At 33.6% G+C, this 22395-nt stretch overlaps 1 protein-coding gene across 8 annotated transcripts in view; it reads right to left on the bottom strand.

Annotated features, from left to right (window-relative positions):
* The window catches only part of GULP1 (GULP PTB domain containing engulfment adaptor 1), a 228981-nt gene that overhangs the window by 10104 nt on the left and 196482 nt on the right, over positions 1–22395 (bottom strand). For 5 of the 8 annotated variants that reach the window (XM_074364013.1, XM_074364012.1, XM_074364014.1 and 2 more), the window contains 6 exons: positions 20818–20955; positions 13070–13186; positions 12792–12872; positions 12294–12386; positions 2938–3162; positions 1138–1276 (listed from right to left, as the gene is read on the bottom strand). In XM_074364013.1, the coding sequence (XP_074220114.1) occupies positions 1138–1276; positions 2938–3162; positions 12294–12386; positions 12792–12872; positions 13070–13186; positions 20818–20955 (793 nt within the window). The remainder of the gene's footprint in view (positions 1–1137; positions 1277–2937; positions 3163–12293; positions 12387–12791; positions 12873–13069; positions 13187–20817; positions 20956–22395) is intronic. The other 3 variants (XM_074364017.1, XM_045520430.2, XM_010960023.3) reach the window with 3 other exon arrangements.

The raw sequence follows: 22395 nt of genomic DNA, 5'->3' as shown, positions 1-22395 counted from the left end.
AAAATACACCATTATGAGATCAGGATATTGGCAATATTTTCTAAAAACACACTATGACATGTATATTATGGATATCACCTTGAAAAAATATTTTGCATTGACAGGAAATATATTCAGAGGAATTTAAATATACTATATTTCAACTTATGTAAAGTACTGAAATATTTTTGTACACTGATTTTTAAGTCCCTAATGTTATTACTTTGTACTTACAAATTAGTCTTCTGGAATTTATTGAATACCTAAAATGTGCAATGCATTTTGTTAAGTTCCATAGGGGAAACAAAACATAGGCCCTGACATGGTTTACAGCCTTAAGCTAAAACTTCAGAGTTATATTGAAAATGTCTTAAATGTGAACCAGAGAGGATTCAATAAGGTTTAATATGTAAAACCCTCTTTTCTTCAGTGTCCCTTGGGACTTGATGACTGATGATGGCCATTGGAAGCTATGCTTTCACATTGTGTTACAGGGCATAGAGCAAAACACAGTCAAGACACTGATAATACCCATCTGTTAGATACTTTCTAATTTATCATTAAGAGACTTTTAAATTCCTTTCAGATATATAAAAAGTAAATCAGAAAAGCAGTGCATTTATAGCTTTTTAGATATCAGAGAAAGAAGAGTTAATAGATAAATGAATTACATAGAGTTAATAAATAAATGGAATAATAATAAATAATAAATAAATCATGGAATTCATATATTTATACATTTCTTTAACTAAGACTATGCATAAACTCTATGATAAAAAAACTTAAACTGAGCTCTATAAACGTGTCAGAAAGGATCAAAATAATTACCACCAGAATTGTTCTTAATCATTAAATAAGTACATTAAAATATAACTCCAAATACAATAAAATATAATTATTTTATAATATAAATAACCCTAGACCAAAATATCATTTTTCATAAAATAGTTTCAAATGCAAATAGTGATGTCTACAGGCAAATTCTGAATTATAAAGTAAAATATAATTAACTGAATTTGGCATATATATATAAACATAATACTTTGGTGATTAAAATGTTCAGCAAGTTTGTTATGATAATTTCCTGTAAAGTGTTAATTAAATATTTAAAATGTACACAAACATAGCGAAGAATATTGATTTATATAGAAAGCTTACTAATCTCGTTAGATCTACTAGGTACTGGAGGTGGCTGTGTGCCATTGCGAGTAGGTATTGAAGACTGGTGTGATACTGGAGAAAATGGAATCATGTCAAAGATGTCAGTGGATGGCGACTTAGGTGTCACACTGCCTGCCTGCAAAGAAGATAATAAAATTAGGGCAGTATTCCATGTAGACAGATTATAAAGCTAAGTATATCATATACATATAGAACATATATAAACACAATGACAAATGCAGTTGAGTCATATGAACTTGCCATTCTGTAGATCAAAAATAGTTAAATATTGGCAATTTCATATGATTGGACCACTTATGTGCCAAATGCTCACCGGCAAGAAAATTTCTGTGATGGCAAAAATGGTGACAATACTATTCTAGGTGGATACAAAAGATATATTGGATTTTTTGCATATATAGAAATAATTGGCATTTATATTAGGAATTGAAAACATGTTAGGAACTATGTAAAAACATGATTTTAGTAATGTATTTTGCATAAGATTGTAAGTTTTAGACAGAAATAACTGAACATAAGTGATGCATCTTCTTAAATATAACCATTCAAAAGCAATTGATAACAATTTAAAAAAAATTAGGGAGTCTATTTCAATTTGTTTATAACTATAATGGCAGTCAACGATCATATTCATTGCAGTGCCTTTTATTCTTGGAATAAGATTTCATCAAGTTTTCTACAATAAACAGCTACTTTGTGAAATAAATTATAATCACTAAAATATACCACCAAAATCATTAAGTTTTTTTGGACAAATCTGGACTAGGACGTAACATAAGAATGAGAAAATCATTATTTTGATTGTCATACAGGAAAAAATATACATATGTATTATATATCATTTATTAAAGAAAGAGAATTCCCATTTTGGAGAGAAATACTGAGGAAAAATTTACCTTTCCTATAAGAACATGGACATTGTTTGGAATTGCTTAGCGGTTCACATTAAAATTTGTATTTTTAGAATACTTTCGTTTTTCGGCTTCACAGATGATGCAGGTAATGAAGAAAACAAAGCTGATTATGTGTAATGAGTGATGGATTTGCTATTCAGCTAACATGACTATTAGTACATTTTTTTCATGCAGAAAGATTGCTGTCATCTCCCCTTCTTCAACAGTTTTAACGGTTTACTGTATCAGTCGTAAGTACCACCCCAAAGACTCAGAGCCAAATTTATCCCTCAGCTCTTTCCTCCTACTCAGGAATATTGTTCTAATCATCCTATCCTTCTGTTTCATCCGGCTTCCATCCCTCTCCTCTTTGTCTAAAGATATCCAAATATTGACAGTTCTTAAAAACAAAACCAACCAACCAAAAAGGCCTTTACTCAGTGCCTCGTTACTTCTCTAGTCTCTCATCTCCCTTTCTCTTCCCTTCAAAGCTGAGCTTCTCCAAGGAGGTACTACATTTTTTGCCTTTTTACTTCATCCAATCCTCAACTCATATCATTCTAGACTTTGCTCTTTTTGCTGAACTCTACTGACAGCTTTTGCCAATATCACTAATGGCTTAATTTCCCAACTGCCATATCTGATGAATCCCTGGAAGTACTTATCCTATTTCATCTTTTTGTTGATTTGTTCCACACTCTCTACTAGAAGCTCTCTGATACCGATGACCAAAGGATGCAAAAGTGGCACACAGAGGTCCCAGACTGCATCACATCGATTCAAGACATACCTGAATTTTTTCATTACTATATAAATGGCATATTTTGGAGGAATTAAAAAAATAAGTGGGAAAATAAAGAGAATTTTCTGTTTAGTGAATTACATGAGGTCTTGGGATGCTGCTCTCACTGACTGGCTTGGGAAGGCCACATTTAGAAGGTGGTGGTATTAATAGTCCCAGTGACAGTCTGGAATCAGGCGAGTTGACAGGAGTGACAGTAATGGAAGAAATATTTAGACAGGGAGATGAATCATCAGTATTACACCAGAAAGAGGGTGAGCATCTCTGAAACCCGTGTTGCTCATGATCAGACATTTTGTGCCGCAGCTGTAAAGGAACAACAGAGAAATATACTAAGGAGAAGAAAGAAGACACAGAAGAAAAAAGAAAAAAGTATATATGAATTTATTTATAAAGGGATATTTTTTGAAAATGATGTCATTCCAAAATAACTTTACTAAAGTTAAATTGTTTGAGTAGATTTTCCTATTGCAAGTCTTTCATTCTAGATTGTTTAATTTGATTTTTCACTGAAATACTGCATTTTTAGATATTTAAATAAAATATTGCATTCAATATGACTTGTGAGGAAGACACTGTAGAGGAAAACAACAAATGGTTGAAGATTTCTTTCTAAGAGAGCCTCTGTGTAATGGGGGTGGGGAGGAAGGAAAGCAACAACAACAAAAAAATTCACTGAAGTAGGAATAAAGTCTAGTCAAAAGTTAGGACTTTGTAGAATTTTCAAAAAGGGCTACAACATACATTTTAGATTAAATCCTCAAAACATTCTTTTGCAGTATTAGTCATATTATGTCCTTATTATAATAAAGATAGGGAAATCAAGGCACATTGATTCTTTGTTACTTACTCCTCCTTAAAGTAAGATGCAAAACCAAAATTCAAAACACCCTGACTCCAATCATGCCCTTTCTATAGGTAGTCAGTTCTAAATAGTACAACTTTTGTGGTATGCGCAGAGGGAGTTGTCAAGCATCTCAGTAAATCAGAGAGATAACAAATAATCAGATAAAAAGCAAGTAGTACACTGTACTGGGTCTGCACATTAGTCTTTGTATGACTTTTGGAAGCTATTTCCATTACATCACGGAAAGCTACTGTCAAGAACTGAGCTGCACAGAGCTGAGTGGCCAGAGCAGTCAGTTAAAACAACCAAAATAAAAATATGTAATAATTGAGCCTTTATTCACTTACTGGGATAGTGTAAGCAAGAGGCCAGAAAGAAGGTGCTGGCCCCATCAATGTCCCATTTTTTCCCAGTGAATGTCACTGGGCAAAGGTCAGATGTATCAGGACAGAAGTAAGACATTATCTCTCCTGAGGGAGCCCTGAACAAAAGGTTTCTGCTGATTTTGTGTGTGTGTGTGTGTGTGTGTGTGTGTGGGTGGGTGGGTGGGTGGGGGGGTGCTACTGGTGGGGAGAGCAGAGGGAGGAAAAGGGGAAAGAACTAGGAGTAGAAAATATTGAAAACTGAGTTAGTGGAGAAGTGTCTTCAAAACCCCCCAAACATGGTCTGCGTGAGGCATTTAAGAGAGGCCTTGGCCAAGGGCCTCCAACACGGCCTCTGAATGAAGGCAGCTGGGCGAGGAGGCAGCTATGCACGAGAGTGGGCCGGCCTGGGTGGTGAAGGGGGCTGAGTCCCTGACTGCAACTCCTCCATGTGCTGCACTAAATCTGGGGTGGCTTGGGCAGCTTTCCCCCCATGAGTCTTGCCTCGAAAAGCCTTTGTAACTTTGCAGGGCCTGGTAGATTTGGCCTGGAGCCAGACTTCTCAGCTATAAGTCACACTGCAGAGATCTTCCAGCACTAATAGGACTTGGAGGCAGCCAACACAAATCTGGCTTTTGATAAACCTCATGGTGAAACATTGTAATGAAAATTATGGTTAGGAGAACCAACAAGTTTGAAAGAAGTCTTTAAATTAGGAGTTACCTCCTCACACATTTCAGGAAGCAGAGGGGAAACAAGGCAGTGAGTAAACAAGTAAACAAGTAAAGTGAGATCTAAGTTGAGGAAGGAATTCAGTAAGGAAGCAAATCTCTGATGGTCTGAATTTATACTTTATCACTATTAATATGTATATATAATTATGTAATTATTGCTTTCTCTATTGATCTTTATAGTGATCTACATAAAGATATATATACATGTATATGTGTATATATGTAAATTTAAAATCCATTTTATAGTCTACATAGTTCACTGTGTAATTCTGTAATTACACCTTTTATTTAATTATAGGTAACAACTGTAAACTTGTGGACAAAATTTTGTTTTTCTAAAATACTCTGTACTACATTAGAGTACTTGATATGTAATAAACTATCAATGAATATTTATTGCCTAATTTACACTACAGCCTTTTTTTAAACTTAAACTATAAATTGGTAAGAATGTGTATCCTAAATTTGACACAACATTGTTAAATGATTATAAATCAATAAAAAATGTTAAAAAAAAGTCTATCCTTAAAAAAAAAAAAAAAAGAAAAAGAAAAAGAATGTCTATCCTGAGTAAAGCACAAAAGATACCCAGTGGAAGTTGTCCTTGGTATCACTTGGCTTATAACATAAATGGGAATATTTTATGTTGTTTTACAACTTGTATAGACCGAAAATCTTTACCAAGTGTCTCAGCACAAAATGAAGGCCAAAATAACCTAACTTAAAAGTGTTATGGTGTTTTATCGTGGTGTTAATAATATGCATTCTAATTCCTCTGAAAAGGGACACTTACACAAACGAAGAATGTATGTAATATAAAAATAATCAAGTATTTGAATACCCCAACTGAGAGGTATTTTCACATTCAGAATGGTCAAGCGGGGATAGCAATCAAGAGTTTTGGTAGCTAAAGTTTAAGACTCTAATACTATCTGACTATTACAAGTTGCCTTTGGGTCATCAGTAATCTAGATTGGTTACCTGGGGTTTTTTGTTTGAGTCACACAGGTCTTTAAAATATTGATTCAGTTCCTTGCAAGCTAAGAGCTTATACATTAAAATCCAGAGAGTTTGAGAAGTTAAAAAATCTAGAATGTGGGCTCACGAAGATGCATCAAAATAACTAACTGTTGTTTAGTATTTGCTGGATCTGTTAAATTGGCGTATGCTTTCCGATTCCTCACCACAGCAGCATGCCCATTTCCTACATCCATGCCACAGCCTGGGCTCTGCTGACATTTGAGTCTGTGATCCTAATTTAGAAAAAATTTAAGTCAAGGAATTAGATGTTTCATCTGATTCCTTATAAGAGTGAAATCTAAGCCTAGCATATTTAGGCCTATTAAATAAGAATAAGAACATGTAAATAAAGCCCCTATGACATACAGTGGCATTTTTGGCACTGGATAAATATTTGAGCGATGTCTCTAAATTTAAGGGTCCAGGAATTAGTCATTTTTTAACCTTCCATTTTTAACTGGTTGAAATATTTATTTTTTTAAGAAATTAAACACATAGTTCAGATGAAAACAGTCTGATATTTTTATGATGGGCCTTCTGTCGGTATTTTGACAGATGGCTAGAAACCAAAATTTTGGGGCTTTCCTACGGAAGTTTATGGCACTACTGTTTAACTAACCCTTTTATGCTCACAATTCTAAGTGCTTTGGTGTTTAGGAAGGTGCACAGCTTCTGAATTATTACACTAAGGGGAATGAGGAATTCTATGCTCAATAACTACATGTTAATGATGCAGAAGTTGTTAGGTTATTAAGACATATTAGTAATGAGTCCTTGTATTTGAGCTTCACAGCTGTTGCAGTTTTATATAGCTCTTTCAGTAAGTAGGGGCTTGGTACCTCAGGCCATAGTGAATACGTCAGCCCTGAGCTTTGCTAAATATGACGACAATGATGAAATGTCATAAAAGGGTTTGAATCCTATCAGATAATGTTGAGTACATTTAGGCAACAATAAAAAAAACTGGATTAGCGATTAAATGCTTCTGTGATAATATTTATAGAAATATTAGAATGATACCAAAATTTTATTTAATGCTGTTAATTGTTTCAGCAATATAAACCTCCAAAGACCCTTTTAAAATGTAAAACAAATAATTTTAAGATTAAAATATGATTTATCATAATTATTAAAATAGTAGAAATTTAAAATTCTACTTAGAACTAAATTTAAAAAGTAAATTATTTAAATTTATATTTTAAATCTAGATGCCTAAATGAAATTCTTCCAGATAAAAAACTGGGTAGATTATGAAAAACACTAAATATGGGGAAATATAAAGGCAATGCAAAATGTCCTAGCAAATCCTTCCATATTGCCATGTTGATTCATTCTTTTGAAGTTCACTATCAATGGCACGTTTGCAACATCACTTTTTATATAAGCTTTAAAAGTAACCACTTCTAGAATTTAGAATTTATAGCACTAGATATGCTATTTTTTTCAGACTTCTAGTTACAAAGTTTGGTTATATTGGTCTCTTACCTGTAAGACCTATATATTCTTACAAGAATCTTGCAAGATAAATGGATGTCATCACCTACATATCCCAAAGAAGAAAACTGGAACAAGGAGAGATTAAGTGACTTAATTAGGTACTCACTGCCAGAACTGGAATGAAATATATTTTTCTTCCCATTATACAAGGTTTATTTCTTTAGAACCATCATTTGTGCAAGTAACCATGGTGAAAGTGAAGTTGTGAACCAGTCATCATTTTCTTCTGGGAAACACATGCTTTTGAATCAATGTTCGTGTTTAAAATTTCTATCTTTGTTTAAAGATTCACATTTGGTTTGTTGTGTAATTGAGTTTTCACAATCTCCTCTTGTCCATCTTGACTTCAATAGTAGTTGAGAAAACACCAGAGGAAGATAAACAGGTGGTTTTATTTACCCAGGATGAAACACACATTTTAGGTTATAATTTGTCCTATCAAGTCTAATCAGTGGCCACACAGTTGATTATGTAAAGGTAGAATTTTATCCAGTAACACTTGGTTTAATTGAAAGGGAGACATTTATTTTAGTCAGCAATAGAAAGTTCAGTATGTCTTAGGACTACAATTCTATTCATTTAACTTCCTGGCAATAGTCAGATTTGGTTAAAACCTTCTATAGCTAGAAAAATAAAATGTAAGCATCCGGACGCAAGAATCAAGGAGAACAATTTGATTTAACTTGCTATGCCCACATCTTACAATGGAACAATCTTCTGGAGGCGTTCATAAGGCTAGGAGGGCAGAATAAACCCTTTTTTCTGATATAAATACAGAAAGCACTGCCATGTGAATGCAATAAATGGAAATCAGATTGTCCCCAGATAATTAGTACCAAATGGTGGAAAACCCAACCTCTAATCTATTGCCAAACCACTAGAGCACAGCAGAAAGCAAACAGCACAGTCAAGTAACGGAAATTTCTCAGTGTATCTAAATGACTATAAAATACGGACCCAATTTCTAAAACCAATGAAAAGATTTCCACAATTTCAGTGTGATACAGCAGTATGTATTATGGATTCTATCAAAGGTTATTTCATGTCAGAAAAGGAACCTGTGACTGAATCATTCAAGTGGTATTTAGGAGACCTGTAAACATTCTGCTTGTTAAGAACAAGTGAAAAAAATGTCAATTTAGACATAAAATAATGAAAAATAGGAGTAACCCTTCATTCATTATGCATATGAAGAATTGGTTTTAAGTGATAAAATATCTAAGAGATATATACTAACAATACATATTTTTATAGTTAGAAATGTCTTTTAATTTTAATACTGGGCAAAACAAAAAAAGTCTCTTGTTTTCCTTAACTAGAACTGAACTACTCTATAACCTCACACTGACTTTATACTGGATGCATGAACTAACACAATAAACGATAGTCCCATAGTCCAAATGATGACAGAAGAAGAGCAGACTTTTAAACTCACGTACTGTGTCATGAGGCCAGATCTCTTCCTTGGAATCCAGATTTGTATACCCAACCATTTGTATACCCAAACATCTCCAGTTGGCTGTCCAGTAGGCAGAATTAACATGAGCAAAAGTGAAATCCTGATTGTTCATCATTCACCTTCCCTAAGTCTATTTTGGAAAATGGCACCACCACCCAGATGCTCAGGATAAAGCCCTCAGGGACAATCTTGACCCCTCTTTTATTCTACAGTCCACATCCATTCCATCAGTCAATCCAGCAAGTTCTACATCCAAAATATATCAAGCTGTATACATCATCCCAACTGACAGAATCCTAGGCCAGTCTACTCTTCTCCATCTCCCAGACTACCGAGATATCCTCCTAGACAGTTTGAGGGACTTCATTTTGGCTTATTTACAGCCATGGTGCATATAGCAGCCAGATGATCCCCAAATCCCCTGTTTAAGTAACTTCTTACTTGAATCAAAGGAAACGAAACAAAACAAAACAAAACAAAACAAAACAAAACAAAACAAAACAAATAACATCCAAAAAAACATGGCCTATAAAATTTAGCTTCTGATTCTCTCTCCAATTTTTTTGGTCTCCTGGTCACTATGCTCTAGGCACAAAGGTCCTTGCTACTATTTTCTGCCCTTTGTATTGAATAACTTTTTCTCATTCAGGTCTCAATTTAAATGGTACTTTCTCAGACAGGGCTTCCAAGATCACTGTTTCTAAGCTCCCAGTCATTCTCTTCAATTCTACTCTTTTATGTTATTCACAGCATATATAAGATCCAAATTTCTAAATTTATTTATTCATTTACATATGGGTTTATTAATCTCCCTCCCTTTCCCCATGCTCTGTAAATTTCACAGCTGAAATTCATACAACACAGAAGTGTTTGGCAGGCAACCACCTAAGAAAAAGCAACCTCTCCTGAGGGTGCCTCTGAAGAGACCGGAGAAATGCATCTACGGTCGCACCTACACAGTGACTTAGATGAAGAACAAAGGTTCTCCATCTGGAACATTCCACTCAACAGGGCCTCACATTTTTAAACCTATGATTTAACATGGAGTAAAAGGATCAGCATCTCTAACACCGAGATTTCTTATTAGAAGATCCGATTCTTTGCACCATTGCTCTACGCAACAGAAACAGCTTTAACTTTGGACCTCTCACTCGGGAGATGGCCTGTGATCTTTTGGTTATCTAGTCAAATTGTACCAAAAATGTTTCTTTTAGTTTTCTGATTCTTCCCATAACTGACTTTATCTGCTATTTTGTCACACACTGATAAGAGCACCCTTATCAGTAATTTACATTATTTTCACTTTCTACATGATTTTTAATGCCACAAAAACACCCAAATTCCATTCCTACATTTGTTCTCTTTGTTCCCACTTCTCAAAGAGACTATTTTAAAGCAAAAATTAGCGATAAATCTTCTGTTTTACTTTGACCAGCAGTTGCTTGATGTGGACTATATCGTGTTTGACCCGTAAATCCTGGTATTTCAGAATATTACTGCGTTAAGTGTTTATTTTTAGGAATCAAATTTTAACATTAAATAATTTATAGAAAATTGAACCAACTCTGAATTGGAATGTTTTGTACAGCAAAAGGGTTACCTCTGTGTGACTTAAGAAAATCTGGCTCCCACTAGGATTAAGACCTATTTGGGGCTGGTCACGTGTGAAGAGGCATCTGTCCTGGGGGGTTCCTCTAACCATTACACACTGAAAACTCATGGAGAATCTGAAGCCAAATTAACCCTATATAACAAACCCACCTACATTGTAATTTCAATGCACATAATGGGATTCATCATTTACTTCAATGTTCTTCAATTAATATATTAATTGCTGCCCCTAATCCTTTAAACAAGCTGCTGAAAACTTTAGCAATTTTGAAGCATTCTATCCTTCAGTCCTCTGAAAGCAAAACAAACAAAACCTACAGAATCTCACTTCCAGAGTTACAAGTCCAAGAAGCATTTGCTGTGCATTAACGTTGCTTTGAGTTTGTCTCCAAAATGGTGATGGATCTTATTTTTATTCCTTTGTAAACACAAAGACTGAAATAAAACTACTTTTCAATGCAAAGAATTCCAGCAAAAACTACCTTTTTAAGACTGCTTGGAAAAGTAACTTCCCCTTCATTTATCTTTATATTCCTAATTTGTTTCATGGGATGGCTTAGAAAACTTTCAACAAGACCTCAAAAAAGTGTTGCTCTATTTTGGGACTGAAGGTTGAAGAGTTTGAGCTGATGCTCTGTTCCTTAGGGTAGGGAAGGCAAGAAAAAAATCATAACCTGGATTAGAAGCGAATAATGATGGTAGTAAAGAGGAAAAACAAGGAGGAATATTATAATAAAGCCAGAACCTGAAAAGGAGGATCCGGCATCTCACTGTGCAGAACAAGTACACAGGAACACTGGAGATTCATTTCCAATCTCTCCACCTTGGCCACTGTCACCAACTATATGCCAAGCAATGGAAATGCCAACCATTTCAGTGTGGAAGATGGCAAAGTGTGAGTTCAGAAGAAAATAAGTTTTCTGACCCATTCCCAGGGCACAGCAAATTTAAAACCCTAACTGCAACTTCTTGAAGCATTGTTCATGGTGATGAATTGGTGAAATACTCTAGTACTAGATATATATCTATATATATGAGTTTTCATTGAGTTAGCCTAAAGATTGAACCAAAATTGACTTGCAAATAAAATTTTTCAACAAAAATTCTTTTCAGAAGTTTGTAAATGCCATAATTGTGTTTTAGTATAATGCCAAAAATTATATATAAAAATGTTTAGATGCAAAGTAAAATATATACTTTAACAGAGAATATCAGTAGTACTGATGATTTTAATAGAAAAAAATTCCTAAGTATATAGGAATATATTACCTAGAAAAAAATATTAACTTTTAAATTCCATTGCCCTCCAAAAAATTCCCTTAAGCCAAAATCACAAAATAATGGCATCGTATGTGGTAGTGGAAAAAGATTTCAAATCTATGCTAAATCAAAAGTAAATAATTTAACTACAGATATACTAAGAGTTGTCTGCAGAGATTACCACTGATTTTAGTGTCTGAAATATAACTGTGTCACTCCCAGTAGGAATCCTTGCTATGAAATAAGAAACCAATTTGATTTTGTTAACAGTCCAACTTCTATAATAAAGTTCAGCACTCCAAGGGTAGACTGGCCCAGGTCACTGAATCTAACTTCAGTAAATAATAATCAATTGGAATGAAAGAGAGGCTACATGGCACAAAGAGGAAAAGACCAAGTCGAAGGCTGAATTATTTCAGAAAAGAGGAAAGAGCAACATGGAAAAACAACTCCGATCTGAGCTACCTATGCAATTCTAATGTTTTAAATTACTCTTATTTAGCATCTTTCATCTTTATTCACATTTAGTTTAAAATTGCTGATCCCAGAGTATTATTTGAAATATTGAAGAACTGATGATCCAGACATGTTTTATCACCATGAAATCTTGTGTCTAAGGAAACGATGCACATTTTCTATATACTTACTGGAGATGTTGATACTTGGGTTATTCTTAACTGGTTTTCCAAATCTTGTACTTTGTTTTTAAGCTCCATATTTTCTGTTTCTAAGTCTTGAATCTAAAAAGCAAGTGATTATTGAATAATCTTTAGAAATTTATTCTTGGAAAATATTGGCTGTTATATTGGCTACATTCATGAATAGAACTTCATATCATTTAAAAGTTTAATATATTCTTTTGTGCACAGGGAGAAATGTATTTGATAAAGCTTCAGCTATATTATAGAATTCTAGGTCACCAGAGGATATATTATTAAATTTAAAATACGTTTTTATGTGAGTGCAAATTTCATGTTCCTAATACCTCATTCTCTGTGTTTTCTTGCAGCACTGTGCAATCTGTACCCATAATCTTGGAGTATAACCGCAAGACAGTGAAACTTGCTTATGATGATTTTGAAGAGAGTGGAGAAAGGGTATAATTTAATTATAAAGGAATCTGATCTGCATGGGAAACCACTTACCCAGCATCTGCTGCTTCTGCTGCTCTGATCCCCATGAGAAGCATCAGGAAGTGAAGCAAAGTCACATGAGAACACTAAGTTCTTGTGGGAATTCAATATAAAATGGTTAAAAACTGTGCAGGGGATCAGGAATGAAAAATTATAGGGACACAGTGAAAGCAGTTCCAATCAGTGTGGGGGAAATTTAATGGCAGGCCTTCTAAATTTGTTTGATGATATGCAAGTTTCCCTGTACTTACATCACATAAATGTGAAAACAACAAGCTTAGTTTACTCACTCTTTTCTGTAACCCTGCAATCTGTTTTCTCGTTTCAACATCTTTTCCTCCGGATTCTAGAAATTTCCTGTATGCCAGGTCAAATGCTTGGCCGATTGTTAAAGTTATCTCTTCAGCCTTTGTAAAAACCAAACAAAGAAGATTTGCACTTTAATAATAATATTCCAGACTATTTGAATCAAGAAAAACATTCACATGAGGTTCTTCAAAAGGGCCATGTCATGTCTAGGGGTAGAGATGTAGTAAACGAGCAGAGTAGTCTATGCTAACATAATAATCCAGTGCCTACCCATTCACAGCATAAAAAAAAAATGTTTTGGCAATTAAATGAATAGCCGTTGAAGCTGGAAGCGAGTCCTTTTCACCTTCTCATCTCTTTTATCATAGCATTTTTCCCTACTTTCTTATCTTTCCTTCCTCAAATATTTAGTGCCTATTAATTGAAAGCATAGCGCCAACTGCAGTTTTCTTGTTGCTTTGCTACTTATTTCTTTTTCTTAGTGAGGAGGGTTTGTTCAAGCTGACAGGTAATTTGAATGAGGTGGGCTGGGAGGTGTCTGTGGAAAACCTGAGGTATGCCCTCTCCAAATGGAGCGACCGCTACTCAGTTCCAATTCATTGCTGGCTTGTGGAAACAAGCAATTCCAACCCAGAGTTGTCAGATTTCAAATATGTGAGATGAAGTCACAGATCTGAATTTTCACATGGAAAGCTCCCAATTTTAAACGATAGTAAACAATGTTTTTGTAAAACCATGACGATTGAACAAAACGTATCTGCCATCTGAATTTGGCCTCCTCAACAATTGACAATCTCTGGTCTATTAACTAGAAACTGCCACAAATATCCTAAGGCCACCAGCTCATTCCTTTTCCATTCATATCTCAGCTGATATCACAGGGTCTTACTGGGAAGAGTGTAAACACTGAATAAAGATCTATTTACCTTATTACCATTATAAAGAAGTTTAGTACAGGCATTAATTGATTTAATGCACCAAATATTTCATATTTAACTATAAGACCTCCAGATGACATAACAACTGGTGGCAATATTAAATCTTGAACATGCCAGACTTTCCTGTTAGGGAAACCCTACTGCAAATCCTAAAATTTTGTGATATCCTATGTACAATCTAAATTGAAAATATGCTTTATTAATAAAGTTTAGATTACTTAAGACATCATTATCTTTTATAGTTCACTCTTTGTTTAAAAAGGCCCTTAGCCATAACAAATATTTATAGTGTTTAACCCAGTTAACTAAAAAATGCAGAATATATGCCTGAAATTATGTATGAGGACTATTTGTCTTTAAAAAAAAAAGGAGGAAAAGAAAATAGCTACATTAAAGAATGCTAAATAATACTAAATAAATGAAAATGAGTTCAATGTGTCCTCTTAATAAGACAATGTGTTATCCTCAAATACTCAAGGTGTACAGGAGACTCATTTAAATGGTAGCATTGTTGACTGGTAACTAATAACATTTGACCTCATTACTAATTATTTGTTAACAATAATAACTTTTTAAAAGCCATATTCTCCTTTTTTTGATGATAAGACATATCTTTTTAATTAAGAGCATTTATCTCCCTGGTAAGTATTCACCAAATATTACCTCACTTGGTTCTCATCATGATTCTTTGAGGTGAGAATTATTATCCCCACAATACTTAAGCAACTGCAATTCTATGAAGTTGTATAATTTGCCTAAAGTCTCACAGAGAACCTGGATTCAAATCCAGAATATCTGACTCTACAAGTTTCACACTTTTGGGGAGTAGGAGATGACATTTATATACAATGAAATGCAGATCATAATTGTACAATCAGATGTGTTTTGATAAATGTATATACCTATATAACACCATATAATTAAAGACATAGAATATTTCTGTCATCCGTGAAAGTTCTCCTATGCCTACTCCTAGTAAAATCACATTTCTGTGGTAACCATTGCTCTAATTTCTACCCCCATGGGTGAGTTTTGCCTGTTCGTATATCTATAAAAATGAGCACTACAGTATATATTCTTTGTTTTCTTTTTTAGTTTCTGAGATGTTATATGTGTTGTTTGTTTTATTGTTGATTAGTATTTCAGTGACTATACCACAATGTTTTCCATCTGTCTATGGAGGGACATTTGTGGTGTTCTCAGTTCTTAGTTATACATAAAGCTCTTACAAACATTCTTATAAAATCTTGTTGTGGACATGTTTTCATACCTATGGATAAATACCTAGGATGGAATTGCTAAATCTTAGGATGAGTCTATGTTTAGCATTCTAAGAAACTGCCACACTGTTTTCCAAAGTAGCGTTACCATTTTACATTCCCACCAACATTAAGAAAGTTCTAGTTGCTCCACATTCTCATCAACATCAGATATAGACAGTCTTTTTAACTTTGTTTTTTACTGGATGAGTAATGCTAAAACTAAGTGTTTTTAATTTGAATTTCCCTTTTGAACAATTCTATTAGCCCGGTTTCATGTAATCATTGGCCTTTGTTATATTTTCATTATGAACTCCCTGTAGAAGACAGTTTCCTGCCCACTTGTATTAGGTTTTTTTTTTGTTTTGTTTTGTTTTTTTTTGCCTTTTTAGATATTTAATTCTCTACATACTCTGGATACAAATTCTTTTTCAGATGTGACTTGCCATTTCACTTTGTAATACCTTTTATAAATTAACAGAAAATTTTTATTTTTCATTAACTCACACATTTTGTCTTATGTTTAGTGTTTTTGAGGTCATCCTAAGATACCAGTATCTACTCAAAGTTCATAAAGAGATTCTTCTACATTTAATGGAAATTTCTTAGCAGACTTTAAAAGATTCTACTTTTACATCTATAATCCATCTGAAATTATTTTTATGTAGAGTTAATTTTTAATTATTCTTTTTTCACATATTTGGCTAGTTGTTCTAATACCAGTTGTCAAATAGTTCCTTTCTCAATTGAATTGTCTTGTCACATTTGTGGAAATATCAATTGACCATACATGTGTGGATATTTTTGGCCTCTACAATGTAGTTCCTTTATTATTTAGCTATCATTACATCAATATCACTTGACCCTATAAGTTTCTTTAGAGTACATTGTGGAATCAGGTAAACTGTGTCTTCTAACTTTGGTCTTTTATTTCAAGAATAATTTTTCTGTTCTATACTGTTTTATATTACTATATTAAAAACAACTATTCAACTTCTATTAAAAATCCCAGTTTGATTTTGACAAGAATCATACTGACTATATAGAACAATTTAGTGCAACTGACCTCTTAACTAAATTGAGCGTTCCAACCTATTAATATGGTATCTCTCACCCATTATTTTAGGTCTTCTTTAGTTTCTGCAATATTTTGTAGATTTCAGTATATCTTCTTTAAAAATCCTAATTATTTCACGTTTGTTGATGCTATAGTAAATAGATTTTTCTTTTTTTATAGTAGACAAAAAATCAATTTTGTATATTAACCTTGTATCCTGTGCCTAAATTTGCTTCCAAATTATAGCAATTTTGTAGATTTTACAGAATTTTCTTTGTAGAAATTCATATTACACCTGTGAAAAAAAGATAGTTTTACTCTTTTTCCAATTTCATGTCTTTTGTTTCTTTTTCTGACTATTCACCAGCTAATGTATTTTGTTTTTAATTTTTCCTTACTCTAACTTCTTAAAGTCAAGGGCATGATTACTTTTAATCTTTTTATCTTTTTTCATAGGAGCATTTAAAGCTACAAATATCCCTCTGAGCACTGCTTGAAATGTCTTTTACAAACTTTGATGTTGTATTTTGTTGCTATTCAGATAATATTCAGATAACTGAACATTTTTTTTCTGCCATTCCAAACCTGATGTTAAACTTTTTTTTTAGTTATTCTATCTAACCATTTAATTATTTTTTTATATTTCTATGCTAAAATTTGCATGTTTACTTATTACTACTTTCTTTTTCCTTTAATTACCCTGAATATATGTAAAACCAGTATTAAAGTCTTTCAGCATTACAGACAAATTTAAAGTTTCCTTTAGCTTTTAACCTTAATTTTGGCCTCCTCCAGTTTTCATGTAAGTAATAACTATAATTTGCTTTGTCATTCTGGATATTATTGGTTTTGCATATATTTACATATACATGTTTACATATGCTCCAAGGGAATAATAATACTAAAATCTGTTTATAAGAGCAACTTGTAAGTCTAAAATTCCTCATTATATATCTTGCCAATCTTAACTAAAATTGTGTTACTTTTACAATCCGTGTGATACTTCCTTCCCATCTTCATGGCTTCTAATAAGAAATACACTGTAATTTGGATTGATTTTCTGCTTTAGGTAAGGACTTTATCTCTTGCTACTTTCAAGGTTTTTCTGTCTTTAGTTTTCAGAAATTTGACTGTATATGTGTAGAATTAACTTGGGTTTATCCTGTCTGGACTTCATTCAATTTCTTCAATCTATAGGTTTATGTCTTTTGCCAAATTTGGAAGTTTGCAACTATTATGTCTTCAAGTGCTTTTTCAAGGCCACCTTTTTTTTTTTTCTCTCTTTCCTAATGACACATAAATAATAGATATTTTGTTGTAGTCCCACAGGTTTCTGATTTTTTTTTTGTAGTGTTTTGTGTGTATGCCTATGTGAGCGTGTGTATATGTGTGTGTGTGTGTGTGTGTGCATTCACATGTGTATACTTATTATCTCTGCATTGTTCAGATTGGGCATTTTCTATTATTTTTCAATATTCCAGGTTGCTGATTCTTTCCTCTGTCCTCTCCTTTCTGCTATTGAGCCCATACATTGTGTTATTTATTTAGTTGTATTTTTCAGTTCCAATATTCCCAGTTGGGTTTTCTTTTTATCATCTATTTCTTTGCTTAGATTTTCTATTTCTTAGAAGACACTGTAATTTTTAATTTGTTTCAAGTGTGATTGTAACAATTTATTTCATTATTTTTATGACGGCTCTTTTAAAATTTGTCTGGTAATTCTAATGTCTGTCTCATCTCAGTGTTGAGATATATTGGTCATCTTTTTTCACTTAGTAAGATTTTCTAATTCTTGATGTGGGGAGTGATTTTCAATTGAATCTTGGATATTCTAAATACTATGAGACTCTAGAATTATTTAAACTCTGACACAATTCGAGTAGGGGAATGGGAACGGGAGAGCACTGCCTCAGTACTGCCTGGTGGGGAAGGAAGTTCAGCTTCCTCGCTTGGCCTCTCTTCACTGTTGCTTAGCAGAGCTGGGCACTGTAGCTCCCCACATTATCCTCACTGTCACCATGGAGGGAGACTCATTAATATGATAATGTTAATTAAGCAGTGAATTCCAGTCTTGTGGCATACTAGGACAGGTATCATCTACTTTCAAACTCTCAACAATTTCAGAGAAGTATTGAAAGGATAAAATATAACGAGTAAGTAAGACAAAGCCCCTGGAACAGAGCTCCCTCAAGCCCCCAAGGTCACAGTTACGGGAGTAATACAGCATGGCTGAACAAATGCTGCAATGGCAATCTAATGTCTTAAATTTTAACCCTGATCCTGTTATTATCTAGCTTTGTAACACTGGGAAAGGCACTCAAGTGGGCTTTGGTTTCTTAAAATAAGAGGAAAGAGTGGTGCCAATTGGGTCATAATTTATTTTCCTGTTTTGATTAGAGACGATGGTATTTCAAAAATTTTACATACATAGAAAATCAATTTTATAAATACAGACATTGTTATAAGTAGAGCAAATAAAATCTTGAGGTAAAAATGATATAATGAGACTTTGAGGAAACACATCCTCTTTAAGCTAATTAAAGTGATGCCAACTTACAGTTGAAGTGATAACTTGGAACCTTGCTTTTCAAAGCTCAGTCTTCCATCTACCTGAAGCAAAATCACTTGGTGAACTTGCAAAATCTAGATTTCCTCAGCTCTAGCCCCAAGTCAATATGAACATATTTTTTTGAAGTGGAAATGAATGAGCTGTATTTTAAAAGGTCTTCCTTATGAATATTATGTACACTAATGATTGTGAGCCACTGCAGTAGGATTCAAGAATACATTTTTAACTTTTAAGAAAAATAAAAAGAAAAGCTAATAGGCTATATCTGGAGAGTTAACGGGTTATGGAATTGAAATTTTGGAAGTCAATTACAAATTATGATCAGGGAGAAATAGAGTCTATACTCTGAAAACAATAAAACTACATGGGAATTCTGGCAAGCTCATATATTAAATAATCATATAACAAATTTGATGGAGGTCAAAGAAAGATAAAACATGTGACATATAGCCATAAGATGGCTAATGTTTTAATGGACTTGGTTTACGAATATTTCACAGGACCCTAAAGAAGTTTATTCCTCTGTGTAAACAAGGAAGCAGAACAACTGAATTTTCTGCTTGCTGTAAGTGATAAAAGGTTATAATATCTTACACATAGAAGATATTCAACAAATATCAACTTTAATCTCCTCAAACGCCTGCAAGCAATCATGGTTAAGAAGCACTTGGAACATTAAATATAATGCATTCATTTAATAGAATAAATTTCAAAACAACTTAAACTTCATAAAAATACCATACTGTTCACATAATGTTGCCTTATGTGGATAAGCATATTTTTCTGATGAGATGTTTCATAATGTTCATCAAATTCTCAAAACATATTATGATGCCAAGTAGCCTAGCACATTAGTTTGCCTTTTTAGAGAACTATAGTTTAAAAGTTACAGATAACTTGCTCTATCTTTTGTACATTTGTCTGCATAGTCTTTACGGAAAAAATTCATTGAGCATTTATTGTCCACCTGATGTAGGAGTTACATGGACAAATAAACAAGTATTTGTTCTCAAGAAGCTCACATACTGAAACCAGAGAAACAAATTACATAATGATAATAATATTTTTCACAGTGTGAAAAGTGTGCAAATAAGTTTCTTCTTGTCTAAGGCAATCAGGTTGTTGAGGTTTGATGTTCTTCCTCAATTAAAGCCATCAATGGCTACAATGTGTGCTTGGAATTCACATCTTGTATTTTATAACTGGACCTCAGCTAGGTTATAATTAGCGTTAGCTTATGCTTATAGTCAAGATACAAAGTTTTCCTTCAGATTCCAGATGATTAAAGAACTGTTACAGAACTCAACTTCGGAATTCCCTAATTGTTCTTACTTGCTAAGAACTTTAGATTGTATTTACAAGCTCACACATACACACTCACACAGGCACATACACACACATACAATTCTATCACCTTTCATGATACTGTTTTCTGAATAAGTAAAATCAAGGACGAGGTTTTTCAAAACACTGAAGATTTGTTTGAAGACCCTTACAGATTTCATTTCCTGGAGTTTAAAATGTTTATTTTCATCAGATCTATCATATTCCAGAAAAAAAATACTTTGTTCAACATTACCTTTTTGCATTATATGTATATTAGTAAATCATATTTGAGTTTAAAATAAGAAATAAATTAGATGTTGTAAGAGAAATAAACATATATAACATTAGCAAGCATGACGTTCTAAGAAAAGAAATTTGCATGCAAGCCCGTGCCTGTGAACATGAGAATTTAGTTAGGGATGAAATCCTGAAGCATATTCTCATGACAGGATGAATCTATTAGTGTAGCTAAGTATTTGCAGACCATACTTATTTCCAAATACCTTACTAATGCAGGAAACAAGACAATTCCTGGCTTGTAAAACAGAACAAACCACCCTAAAACATTTGGCATACTTACACACTTTTCACTGTCAAATACATAACACAAATGTTTATTTGACTCAGAATCTTTACATATGAAAGTGAATATCCTCTTGTCAGTTTTGTCATCTGCACAAAATGATATTCTGTGAAGCTGGCAATTGTGTTGAACTTCCTGTGAACACAGATGAAAATAAACATAGTTGAAGAGATTTTTTTTCCAGTTTCTGAAATACCAGCTGTGCTAATAACATATAGCTTATGAAGCATCATCTGACATATTCTGATTTTATAATTATATACACCTCGAACTTAAACACATATGTAATGGAGATGAACCTCCTGACTCAGGATTAAATTAAACTAGTCAGTTCAGTAGCATTTTGAAAAACATACATGAAAAGAGGATTATGGGCTTCCTGAGCTACAAGGCATCTTCAGAGATTATTACTTTAAACTGGGCAATTTTACTTAGGAGGATACTGGGGTCTAGAGAGATTAAGAAACTTCCACAAGGTTACAGAATTAGTAGAGCACTTTTTAACCAGAACACTCTTCATTTTATCTTACTGCTACTATTACAGTTTAAAACATAACTTCATCTGTACACAACGTCATATGAAACATACTACATATTACACATCTTCATGGTAACTCATACACTTGAGTCTTTTTTAAGGAAGATTATCATTGCAACTTCTGTAATGTTTTCCATTGGACCAGTGAATGAAGAAGGTCTACAGAACCAGCATTCAAATTACTGAATCAACCTTGTTAATCAGTAGAAAGATAAATATTGCATATACAGATGTGTGTGTGTGTGTGTGTGTGTGTGTTTGTGTGCAACTACAGGACCAGTCACTACATCCTTCCAAGTTCAGGGTCTGACATGTCAGCTTGCTGAGATTTTCCTCCATCACTCTGATTCATATTACTGCTCCTCAGACTGAAAATGGATACATAAAATGAGATAAATAGATAAGAGAATTGTCTCTAGCACTGCATTACTTCCTTGCATACAAAACAAACGGTAAGTCCTCAAAGGGTTGATTGCGAGCATGAAAATTAAAACGAGGAAGTACAGTGTAGGGCTGTAATGTTTTCGTCATTACCAGATAGCCTGATTTATCCATTTAAACAGCAGGAAGGAAAAATGCTCAACTTACTAAGGCTTCTGATGGCTTCTTGTGGTTAGTGCTGAGATGGATAATGAACCCATTTGTCTGAGACTATCCTCCTATACTTTGCCTGATTGACAAGTCTCCTCCTCACTGACATGTTTTTTTGTTTTACTGTTAACAAAGTGAAACAGTATTCTTCAGCTGCATGGTAGCTCCCAAATACTGACAGCATGTCTACACCAGTTTATTAACTGCATAAACATGTTAATGATAAAGAGGACATGGTGCTATACAATATAGGAAAAGATACATTTTTTTCCATTTATAGGAGAAATTACAAGTAACATGAAAACACATCTTCTACATAGCTGGTGGTGAAACCTACGCAGTCCCTCACTCACTCACCAACCAGTGTGATCACAGAAGGCCTTTGGTTATGACGGTTGGGAATTGTCTTAATTTCTGTTTAGACTTTTACCAAGTCCATGTTAGAT

The sequence above is a fragment of the Camelus bactrianus genome, chromosome 5 (assembly GCF_048773025.1).
Source record: "Camelus bactrianus isolate YW-2024 breed Bactrian camel chromosome 5, ASM4877302v1, whole genome shotgun sequence".
Taxonomy (NCBI): Eukaryota; Metazoa; Chordata; class Mammalia; order Artiodactyla; family Camelidae; genus Camelus; species Camelus bactrianus.
The sequence above is the reverse complement of the archived record's forward strand: the minus strand, read 5'-3'. Positions and strand labels throughout refer to the sequence as shown.